Source organism: Argopecten irradians, chromosome 7, assembly GCF_041381155.1.
Source record: "Argopecten irradians isolate NY chromosome 7, Ai_NY, whole genome shotgun sequence".
In the NCBI taxonomy this organism is placed as follows: Eukaryota; Metazoa; Mollusca; class Bivalvia; order Pectinida; family Pectinidae; genus Argopecten; species Argopecten irradians.
The window spans coordinates 24,604,139-24,616,910 of NC_091140.1; the positions used below are offsets into that span (position 1 = coordinate 24,604,139).

The 12,772-nt window shown below is 32.5% G+C and overlaps 1 protein-coding gene across 3 annotated transcripts; it reads right to left on the bottom strand.

Moving 5' to 3' along the window:
* Positions 1-343: 343 nt before the first annotated feature.
* Positions 344-12,720, bottom strand: LOC138327948 (aldo-keto reductase family 1 member C15-like). Of its 3 annotated transcripts, XM_069274445.1 has the most exons (12): positions 12,651-12,720; positions 10,909-10,993; positions 10,521-10,596; positions 9,919-10,086; positions 9,395-9,511; positions 8,896-8,970; positions 7,551-7,667; positions 7,253-7,374; positions 6,612-6,693; positions 6,090-6,173; positions 5,663-5,745; positions 344-4,703 (listed from the first exon to the last, which is right to left on the bottom strand). In XM_069274445.1, exons 3-12 carry the CDS (start codon positions 10,584-10,586, stop codon positions 4,661-4,663), a joined length of 957 nt encoding a protein of 318 aa, XP_069130546.1. In that variant the 5' UTR covers positions 10,587-10,596; positions 10,909-10,993; positions 12,651-12,720; the 3' UTR covers positions 344-4,660. The 3 variants fall into 3 exon arrangements, with proteins under 3 accessions (XP_069130546.1, XP_069130548.1, XP_069130547.1); XM_069274447.1 differs by lacking the exon at positions 10,909-10,993 and having other exon boundaries at positions 1,420-4,703; XM_069274446.1 differs by lacking the exon at positions 12,651-12,720 and having other exon boundaries at positions 1,420-4,703; positions 10,909-11,204.
* Between the last annotated feature and the right edge of the window lie 52 nt (positions 12,721-12,772).

The following is a 12,772-nucleotide window of genomic DNA, read 5'->3' on the forward strand; positions in this document are numbered from 1 at the left end:
TTATATACTTTAAAAAAAAGAATAGAATCGAATATTTAATCAAAATGTTTTAGTTGCTGCCTTATGCAAAATTTGAATTTATAGTTGTTACCTTATACAAAATTTGAATTTAGAGTTGTTACCTTATACAAAATTTAAATTTATAGTTGTTACCTTATACACAATTTAAATTTATAGTTGCTACGAAATACAAAGTTTGAATTTATTGTTGCTACCTTATACAAAGTTTGAATTTATAGTTATATACAAATACTTGTACCTATTTTTGTATATGAGTGTGTATTTTCAAATTAATATCCGTTCTGTAATACCAGTACTATTACAGTCTTATTAATTTAAAGATTTCACAACCATTGTGAGACGCATTGTCTGACAAACCTTTCCATTTATATAAATATCAATAGCTGTATATATGGATTTTGTCATAGGAATACAATTTTTGTTTCTCTGCAATATAACATAATTTGTTTACACTAATTCGGAAATATAATATTTTCAGCTTTTATCCCGACTGTTCAATAAAACTTTGTTATATTGCACAGTTCGAAGTTAAATTGCACGTTTCTATGGAAACGTTATATTGCACGATTCGAGATGTTATATTTGCACGGCTTTAGGATACCTAGCTGTTGTTGTCTAGTTTTGTAGAAAACTTCCAAGGAATCTCGCGTCACAAAGGTTCACGCTTAATTTCGCACTAGCTCTGAAGATCTCGAATCAAGCACATCATGTAGACGTTTATCGAGTAGAGGACGGACACAACGAATGTATTAGGTTAAAAGGCTACACGCAGGTCTAATAATGTGAAAGAAGACAATAAGACATCCCAACCGGAGTTACAACGTGACGTACGTGGGTAATACGTCAATCTTCAATAGGATTTGAAGCTTTTACGTACGGTACCGTGCCGATGATTAAGTTACAGCTACAGCTACAGTCAATTGACACCTTATCACGTGTTTCTGTCTGTGTTTCTAAATGTACAACGATATACATTCAAAACTGAAGCGGCGTAAAACTAGGTCACAATTTTTTTGTAAACAATGTCGAAATGTATTCTCATGCCAGTCAGATGTCAGCGCGTTACCATGCATCCTTATTGGGAGATGAAGTGGTAGGAGTTTCATTGAGGCGGAGCGAAGTGAAAATGAAAATATTCTATGTTAAACTGAATGGGGATATACCAGACGATGAATATACTGAAGTGAAACTTATTGGTAGATTTAGCATGGCATGAATATTTTATCTTACCAATTTTTTAAACAATCAATAAACATGTTTTAAAGTCCATAAAAAACAATATATATAATATTATGTTTTTGTAATGATGTAATAGACATCTACATAATTTACAAACAAAAAATATACTAGGGACAGCGTCACAGATAACGTTTAAGTGGAACACAGCTAGATATCTACCTCAGGGTTTTCAGCAACGCCACATTCCATGGTTGTACCACAGGGGTTGAGCTCTATAGATATTTTTCTATATATGTGTGTAATACTGTGTCAAGGTCTATAACTAGTCCAACACCCAATTTCAATGTGTATATATATATATCGTTATCAACAATCTGTATAAGATGTGACGATGGGAATGCTCTCAATTGACAGACAGATAACTTATCTTTATTTTTTTATAAGACAATACATATCATGCAGTATAAATGTCATTAGGTATCATGAAACACATAAAACTGTGGATTGGTTTTCTATTCGACGATACTATCTTCAAATAAAATGCATTTACGCTGTTGTAAGAACTATTCAATGCTTCCTATTGGGCTTTTTTATTTGTAGATGCATAAGTTAAATCAAGTAATGAATAATTGTCAGAACTCCTTTACATTATTTGCCTTATTGGCTCAAATTTAAAGGAATGATGAAGTATGTCGATACTGTAAGCTAGTAGGCTCACGACCATGATCATATATCATCCTCTTCTATAATAAATTGGAGAAAAGTAAGCGTTCCCTACCTTGGAATATGACAACCAATGCAACGTTCAACTTGGCAAATGCGGCCTTGCGACCAGAGACCTAGATATAATATTACGAACGATATTGCGACGAACACCTGAGACCGACGATGGATAGATAACATTCGCAAAAGAAGATCTAAATATAAGCGATAGAGGATAAGAGCGGTATTTTTTAAAGTGTGACTAATATAGTCATAAATTACTGCTTTGTTTGATTTTAGATATTTAAGAATGTCAATAACATCGGTCAGTTGGAAATGTATGTCTGAAAGAGAATGATCATAAATAGGTAGTATAACGTTTGAGGTATCAGAAGATTTGAAAATTTGTTTTCCGCAAAAATATCAGGTTTTAATCTGAATATCGATCTAAAATATTATTAATGTCCTCAAAAGAAGTTTTCTTTTCTACTTTTTTTTAATTATATACGTGATAACGTTGTTTCCTGTATGATATCAAAAAAGAAGTTTGATTTATACCTTTTTTCAGTAAATGTTTCTATTTTCTCGTCGTAATTCTGAATTAAACTATGGCTTATCTTTGGGTCGAATAGACATAGTTTTGGTTGGATTGCACACCCAGTCAATTATTTCTCTGTGAATGTTTTACACCTATCATCTGCAGGGGATCGAACGTGTCTTGGTATGCGAAGGTTTAATTTGGTATGCGAAGCAAATATGGCGTCCAAAGCTCCGCTTCGAGTATAAACCGTGATTGGGAAATAGCTCATGTCTCTTCTATGCTTCATGCAAAACACTTATAGATATACACACGTGTATAGTGTCTACGACTACGCAAACCAATGATTGTGTACACTAAAATACAATGATCGGGATTGTAAATTCAGCAATTTCTCACAGTGTAAACAGGGTAAAAATTGTTTTTTTTTTAAATATTTTTTTAAATAATTTTTCTAGACATTTGATAGTACACAACATAGTATAGGCACAAACACATTCACTCTGACATACCATATACAGTATACATGTATAGAAGTTGCAAACATATGTAGTACATACATACATTTACACGTATATATTACATAGATTCATACATATACACAAATATCTTAAATTATGATATATATAGTAGTAACATATTTCCTTATGAACATACGTACTTACATGCATACATAGATACATATACAAACACATTTACAAAGCATACATGCATACATACATACATAGTGTTGAAGTTACAGACATACATACAAAAAAAGGTCATCATTTTTATCATAATCTATACATCACTTAAATTTATAGAGGGGTGAGAGAAAGAGGGAAGAGAGAGAAAAAGGAGAGTAAATATTGTTTGATAGTTTATTTTACAAGATTATGTCCATCATACAGCTGTTCTAACGAGCTACTATTTCACATCCAACCAAACAAAGTCCTGTACCATATCCAGGTGCTGTTTCTGTCGTGAAAATCGCGTGGGTTTTATTCAGTAGATTTTTAACTAAATGGGGGCAGTTATCATCTCTTTTAATTTTAGAAATTGCAATCATTTTGTCACGGAAATGCAATATCTGTATTGTTGCATGAAGCATTGAAAAAAAATTGGTGACTCCCGATCACGGTTGATACTCGAAACGGAGCTTTCGGTGCTATTATTTGCAGAAACTTTCAACCCTCTGCATCTGGGGAGTGCGCTGTAGAGAATGTCATTTTCAAATGCTATGTTTTCTAATTGTGATGGTTAATCCTTATTGTAAAATGGAAAATAGATGATAATATCAACAGAAAACTAGAATTATCAATTAAACATTTTATCACGGCAATGGTAACAAGATAAGTTTTACTATGATAAGATTAACTCTAGACCTGCAGCAGTTAAGTACATCAGACAATATAGTGTAGAGATTTTAGTGAAATCAAAGAACCATGTGTGTTGGTTAAAACAACCAATCGACGCCCAATACTGCCCTGCACCCCCATATGGTCGTCAGCTAACAGGTTATAAAGGTATCGGCGATAGGATGAGTTCACTCAGACTACGAATAGTGACGATGGGCATAGGGAGTGTCAAAGTTAAGAGTAGGAAAGAAAAGGCAAGTAACAGACAAAAATTATTGGTAAAACAAATTATAATTCTGGTCGCATTTCTAGGGGACCAAGATTTGTACAACAATTTAAGATATTTAAGAGATAACAATATGCCATGCTGTACCAAAATAAGATTAAAAGTGTGTAATTTGATATTGATGCGGTTTGTAATTTGGATTTCATAGATTAATTTGATATGCGATTTTGATAACAGATGCTAATAAGATTTATACATATGATACCATATACTAATTAGGTATGCAGTTTAGTGCATCAGTTTTTATAAAAATTTGTTTCATTGAATTGTCTCAATTTTAATCTATAAGCTTCCCTACCTACACATTTCTTTGCATTGATTTTCCACATAATCATCATTTACTAACTTCATTGTGTAGGCATCGAATTTCAGGTGAGATAACAAAATCTCAGACAACTTATTCGATTGGAAACGTTATGTCTTGATTAAAGTAGTATCACGCATGACAAACGCACCCTGGTACCGAAAATAGAATAGGCGTGGGTTCATTAAATACAACATAACAGTGTACATGTATAGTTCATTAATGTCTGTAAACGTTCGGATGTCCTCGGACTTTATTCTATACTGACAGAATCGTTGTTTAATGATGTCGTTTTAAAATTCCTCATCAAAAGGGTACTCTGGATGTCCTTTATACCTGTGAAAAAGAGGAGATATATATCATATTATCATTTTATGTACCAATAATCTAACGGCTTTTTTGATAGAAATGGCATGATAATTTACAAATGTAAATAACGTAGTTGTTAGTATCTTTCTTCTTTTAGAAACGTATGTGATAAATTATTTTGTAATGCATGATAACTTCAAGCTTCTTAACAAGATGAATAATGAACTTATTCACACACAAAAACACCATCCATTTGCTGTAAAATAAAAAAAACAATGTATTATATTTTGTTTGTCGAAATCTAGCCAAAAAATCCTTTGTAATAGCTTATACATTATGTATATACAAATTGTAGAATTTGAAATGCTTCAGTGAGTTTGTTGTCACTGTGATAAATCACTAATTTCAACCACTGATCATACCTCTTTTGAAGAAAAGAAGTTTTTTCCTGCAACTTTCTCTATGCTATAGTGTATTGGATTTAAAAAAAAAAAAACTTCTATTAAAATGATATCCTCGAGAATAAAAATGATACCAAGCGTTCAATTTTAAATCCCATAGTAGATGAAAAACTGTATTAACACACACAATAAAATACTGTAAAGACTTAATATTTGAATAATAAAAATAGAGTTTTATTGATTTAAAACGGTTGTAAATGTATTCAACGATGATTGAACCATATAGTTTTGTTCGAAGATTACCCTACGAGCCAATGTTGTTGTTGTTGTTTTTTTGGTTTAGTTTGTTTGTTAATTTGTTTGGGTTTTTTTTTTTTTTTTTTTTTTTTTTTTTATTTGTAGTTGTTTTTTTTTTTAAAGTTTTTTAATGTATGGTATATCAATGCAATTCATGAGTTGAAAGGTCCGTATTTAAGTTAAATCACTCAATTACTGACGTTAACAAAACAATCTTATTTTTCCTCCAATGGTTTAAATGTAGTTTACCATGTACATTCGATACCGAGCTTTTCATTAAGATCCTACCATGCCAGCTGGAATCGACGTTCTCCAGTCTCTAGTTTGTCTATCTGAATCATGTCCTCTTCACTTAAGGAAAACGAAAAAAGCTGCAAATCAAATATATTTGTATATGTAATATTGCCTGATAAATATTTGCTCTATCGTTTTGAAAGTGTCGTGGTCTGTATTGTCCTGATGTAAACAATGATATAAAGCAAAGCAGTTTTGTTTTTTATATAATAAAATATAATGTGTCAAAGTTATATCTTATCATCAAAGATATAATAAAACTAAGACACATCATCCTTCTATAGGCAATAATACGGTAAATTCGAAAACAATGCAATCCAAGATAAATTATATATGAAAACCTAAATATGACGGCTTGACAGTTGCAATTGTCTGCATTTCAAATTATAATAGTTTTATTAATATCTATATGTGAACGTACTCGTAAATTCTCCTCCATCCGCTGTGGGTTTTCTGATTTAGGAATTACAGCCATACCTCTCTGTACTAGGTTTCTAAGAAGAACCTTATGGTAAAAACATGTTCCGAATGTTACATAATAAAAAGATATGAGTATAATGGGATATGGGGTAATAATTCTTTTAAACCCAAAAACATTTCGATATCATATACGATTGAGAAATAAGTAATTAACTGTCATTATTCTAAAACATCCTTAATTAAAAGGTCGACGTCAGGAATATGTTAGTTTCCAAAGAGATTCAATGAAGGAAAATGAAAATTCCAACTTTCATATGAGTTTAAGAAAATATCATTTAAATAAAACGAATAATAAAGAATCCAATATGGATTATTTTATTATCATGCCATCCTTCCGGTGACAAACTCATTAATAACATCATCATTATTCATAATCAGAATTATTATGCTGGCTTTCAGTGATGTTTAATTGTGTAATACACTTTAGTCTGATTTGTGTTTTCTGGATTATCTGTCAACTCACCTGACCTGGTGTTCGGTTATGTTTCTCAGCAATATCTATAATAACACGATGTTCCACCAAGTTATCTGAAGATTGTACTACACTGTAAAAATATGTCAATATGATTTTATCTTCTCTTCTCAAAATTGTCTACGCATCATAACGACTAGGCTTTTAATTAATAGAAAATATCATCATGTAAATAAATCAAGTTTTAAAAAGAAACATATTATGAAAGTATCCAAATATGAAATGTTTTAGGACTAGGTGTAAGCTACGTTGGCTTATTAAGAAGCTTGCGTGCCATAGCAAACCAATTTTATCTTTATAACCATTTCTTTCGAACGTTGATGTTTTGAATTAAAGATGCTCCACCGCCGACAAAGCATAAATGATATTCATCATTTGAACAATAATTAGTAACGGCGGCAATGGTGTAAAATAAGTAACTTTTGTACCTGAAGAAAAATACTAAATCGTCTGCTGCTGTTTTTGATAGTGAAAAAAATACCATTTGTCAGCGGTGGAGCATCTTTAATGATTGTTCCCCAAACCCGACATTGTTTTTTACTATTGTTTTACTATTGTTGTAAATTTCCTTTTAAAGGTAACTAGAACACCTGTTATTATGATATTCCTCTAATTAGTGTAACTCGCTTTACTTTAATGCAACGGGACCAGAGAAGTTGGGTGAACCCAGAGGACAGAACGCTTGGAGAAGGATTTTCCTTGGTTTACAATAGTCGTGTAGCTTTCTCTGGGGTAGTCTGGCGTGTGCTTCAACCTGTATTAACACAATGGTCGAAACAGTCAAAATACTAAGTACATTCTGGATTAGTGAACGCTTACTTTCTGTTCGACAGAAATATGACAAAATCCCAAATAAAAAGGTGAAATGAGCACGTTATAATATTTTGGTGTAATTGTGATGGAAGGTATGGAATTATAAGAACGCCTTACTTGGTTTACGACTGGTTGGATTCGGGCAGTTTTACAGATGTAATCCAGTTGTTTGGAATTGCAGCTACATACGCCAATCGAATGCGCCTTACCATTGTACACAGTTTCCTCCATAGCCTTTTTATTGAAAAGTTTATGTTATAGATGAAACGAAACTACGATTTTAAACAAATATATTGTCTTTGGAAAAGTAGAAAACTACTCAAGGTACACACATTTTCAACGATAAATAAATCTACACTAATTCTTATCCCTGTATTATTAGTACTCATAATAATAAATTCATATTGATTTTACACCGTATCAATTTTATAAATTGACAATGACTTCGGGGACATGATTAATGTAAATAAAGTGATTTCTGAAATTCTATATTCTTATATTGTACTTATTGGACAGGCACATATCACATACATATAAATAAATACTTGTCTAAAGCAGGACTTTAATGTAAACCTACTTATTCGCTTTATTACCACTATGTCTATAAAGGATACACAGATTTAGCGCAATATGACTGGTTAAAAACCGTTAGGTTATATACGTTTACGGTTTACAGGCAATGATCTGACTTAATATAAAGATACATCTACAACGAAATTTGCTTCAATATGTCTAATGGTAATGATGACAGTAAATCATATAACAACATAAAAGATACATTTCATATATCAGGACTATTTGTAAACTCTTATCCTGATAAAATTTCTTTAGTCCCTTCGCTTTTATTTAGGGCAAAACACATATATATGTAAAAAAAAAAATCCGTCATAAACTAACAATTTCATAATATAATTTTACAAACGTTTTTTTCTGACACTCGTCTAATAACATTGATTTTTAATCGGAATACTTTTCGATAGTCATACATATGTATCATATTTGTAGATGAACCCCTCCCTCGAAGTTTACATTTTCCCAGTTTTGCCTAAACACTAGTACAAGCATCTCAGGGAATTACAAATGAAGAGTGGTGATTTATAGTTGTGAAGTACATCGATTGATTCCCACCATATATGAATATAGATATGAGGGTCAAAAAGGTAATTTCAACAGGATTTTCCATATGACACGGGATCCCACCAAACGTACAAAAATGTAAGTCTGTAGGATACAAATTACTTTAAATGGTAAATATGGGACAAAGAAGTAATTCCAACCGTGTGGACAAAGAAAATGTCAAATTTTCAAGGCGATCTACCCCTTTATCAAGACACACAAAACGAACATGATTAAATGATATGATGTGAACAGTAGTATGAGACAATGAATCTAGATATAGTAATAGTATAACGCCCAGTACATATCCCATATTTATGTAGGTGTACATGTATTATATAAGTACTTTCCAAGTTTCCTTTAAATCCACCGCCATAAACTCAGTTGGTTGTTGAGGTTTCAAAGGATAGTTATCCAATTCCTGAAATAGAATGAAGTTAGAAAACGTCTTACTTTGCCTTTTATGTCAATAATAGAAATATCTAGATTAATTTGATTTTCATAAATCACAAATACAAAAATGACAATTGTTGTTTGAACATGGAATCTAAAACAAAATAAACAATTACTGCCGTTGAACCCTATGTGTGAACGTCGAAAGTATTATACTACTGTAGCGAGTGTACATTGTATTGAATGAAGTGACGCTAAAAGTTTGTCGCATCCCACTCACCCGTAGGTAAAAGGCTATGTAGATAAACCTTGCTTTTAATCTTATTTTCATTTTAACTAATTATACTGATGATAATCAATAGGATTAGGCCTATATAAACCCTCTTTTATTTTGTTTTTAACATACTTCACTATGTCTTTAAGTTATAAAACGTTTGCGTTCTGTTTTGTACCTTCATTGCACATGGCACATGGATTAGGAAGAGGTCTATATAGTTTAGTCGAAGTCTTCGAAGACTTTCGTCAAGTGCCGGTCCAACAGCGGTTCCCTTCATATAACTTGGAAACAACTTCAATAGAGGTCAACCAACAGTTTACAAAATAATTTCCTAATTTGTAGACCAGAATCGAATTTAATTACCATGATTTATTTATAAAGTCTAGGTTATATTTACATCGAAAAAAGTATTGAAGTGACAAATTATATCGTCAAGTAAAGGTAAAATAAATTTGCAGTTGATTTACATGACATTCTCCTGTCGCAATAAAAAACGCCATTAATGGCGCTATATTACCTACCCCAAAAACATTACCAAATGCACAATAAATAGTGCGCTCGGACGCAGAATATTTCTTCGACTACTTTTCCCGTAAATACGATAGGGTAAATCTCAATCGGCTTTTGAAATTCAATATCTTTAAATCTAAATTGCATGCCACGTGTATCGCCGGCGTGGATGAGACAATGCTAACTTACCTTAGTAGTGATGAATAAATCTTGCCTAGTTAGGTTACTTGTTTCGAGGTACTCTTCTACAACTTTACCAATAGCTGCTTCATTGCCATACATAAAGGCCGTGTCTATGTGCCGGTAACCCATTTCTAGTGCTCGTCTGATTGTCACTTCTAGATTTCCGGCAGATATCTATCACAACAAAAATGTTTGTTAACTCACAAATATGTTTTAATGATATACAAACAATGGTCTAACTAATGACGATAGTCAATTGATTCCAAATAGTTTGCGTCAGTGAGATAGCAATATTAACCAAACAATATTCATACACTATTAAAATGATACATATACTAATATATAACAACTCCAACACAATATCAGAAATATTTAGCCGTCATGAACAATAGAGAATGTCACGCGCATTTAAAAGGTTGATGACGAGTGCACTTGTTGATAACCTCTTCTAAATTTTCCATCCTCTAACGTATACTTAATGAGTTTATTTCTTATGTAGTTGCAACAGTTCTTATTTTATTTTTAAAGTCATTCATCGTTATTATCATGACGATTTAATCTGTATACAATATATTCAATTACAATTAAACAATTGTCAATAACATTACCCTTGATGTTCCCAGGGCTACTTGGGGGATTCTCTGTCCATTGTTTAGCGTTAATCGGACTGCCATAGTAACTTTTCTGAAATGTCAAAAACGATTTCAAATTAAGTCTAGATTTGATCGCGATCAAAGCACGAGATTTCCATCTAGATATTGACATTAGTAATGATATCGAATAGACGATCGCTATAATGCGTTTACCTTCGCTTCAATGAACTTCGAACGAATGAACAAACGAACAGGCGAACGATCGAAGGAAAAAAAATAACGAATGCACGCAAGAAAGAAAGAAAAAAAGAATGAAAGAAAGAAAGAAATAACGAGAGAAAAAAGAGTGAATGAACAAAAGAAAGAAAAATGAACGAACAAAAAAAGGAATGAAAGTACTAACCCACTGATGGTTGTATATATCCAGCTGCACAAGGGTGTCCACGTGTCCGTCTGTTAATCTGTGCAGAAGCTCTTACGGACAGACACTGCATACGATATACACACATTTATATGAATACCTCCGGATTTCATTAAGTCATACAGACAAAAAAACAAATACACTAACAATCGAATTGATGGACACAGATGGACAGATGTATTGAAGGCCAGACAGACACGTGTCACGTGAACAATCAAACAGCGCTAAAAATGAAAGTTAGAACGGATAACGATGAAATTAATACACATAAATAACACATTAATAAAATGGCATATATTTTGTTTTGCTTGCTGTCAATGTATGTTAATTATGGCTTCATATACGTGTACATCTCGTGCAATAAGTAGTACGCGGTTTACACACCCTAACAAAAGTCCAGTCTTTGATAGGAGAAAATATTCGTTAGAACTGTCGTCGTCAGTTATCACTAGTTTAAACTAGGTCTTTAACCTTAATGCTGGGTTAAATTCGACATTGACACAATAAGTAGAATATGTAGGGGGGTAACAAAAGATATGACATCATCAACACATATAATACAACCATTCGCTGGTCCTATAAAAACAATCATATCATTGCAGAAACATATGTAATGTTATGCAGTTTTTCGATGGTTCATAACTTGAAATGCAATCAGGGGCGTAGCTAGAGTCTTTTACATGTGCAAGCCCAGGCGAGGGGTCTGGGGGCCGCCTAGGCCCCCAGCGGGTCCAGGTTAGGGGGTTAGGGTTAGGGGGTTCAGGGGGGCGAAGCCCCCCGACGGAAAATCGTTTTAAGGAAATGTTTAGCACCGAAAATGATATTTGATAATGCTTGGTATTGCTAAAACTATATTTATTAAAATCAAAGGTATAGGACTGTTTTCTACCTGTACCTGATAATTATGTGTTAATGTTTAGTACTTAAAAAGTATATGAAAATCTCATGATAAGTCCTGCATGTATCTTGAGTGACTCTAATGGGATTTGATGATAGATTGACGGAACTTTCTTATGTTATCGATTTTTTTTATGTGTAAAAATCGAATTATACATATATGTGAAAAAATGAATGAATAAAAAAACAGCGTCTCATATTGTAAGGCATAAAAGTCGCACTGATTGAAAAAAAAATAGTATTTTGTCTTCTTAAAGTCTTTCTTGACGGGAAGTTTTTAATTCTCTATATAATGTATCGCTCCAACAAGAGTATGTGTCAGTAGATTGTGCATTTACTAAATAGAATCTTTTCCGCTTAGCCTGCCTATATTATAAGTTTTTTTTGTCTTATATATAGACTTTATATTTGGCAAAAAATAGATAAAAAGCCTAATAATATAAGCAGGTTTTTAGCGTACTATCTAAGTAGAATCTACTCTGTGTCACTATAATTTGCGAGGTGTCACTTTCGATATTTCATCTGTCGTCCTTTGACTTTGCGTGTCTTTCGTTTTAATCTTGAACAAGCCATCTTGTGTCTTAGAAGATTAATATTAACGCATAACGTATATTTCAGTATTATTAATTTTAGATAAATCATCTACGTAAACGTTTAGGTTATTTTACTTTGATTTTAATTTACATTCAAGACTTTGACGGATCTACATAGATGTTTTAACTTTACAAGACAATGAGTAACCCATACTAGGATTTTTTATGTGCAAGCCCGGGCTTTTTTTTAAAGAGCAAGCTACGCCCCTGGCAATAGAGCACACCATTACTTACCGTACCTTCCGCAGCGAATCAGCGTGCAGTTCTAACACCTATTTCTATTCAAGTCGTGCCTACCTATTGTTAGCCAGTGATACAAAACTGATGCGTTTTTTGTGAATCGTGATTTGAATAAG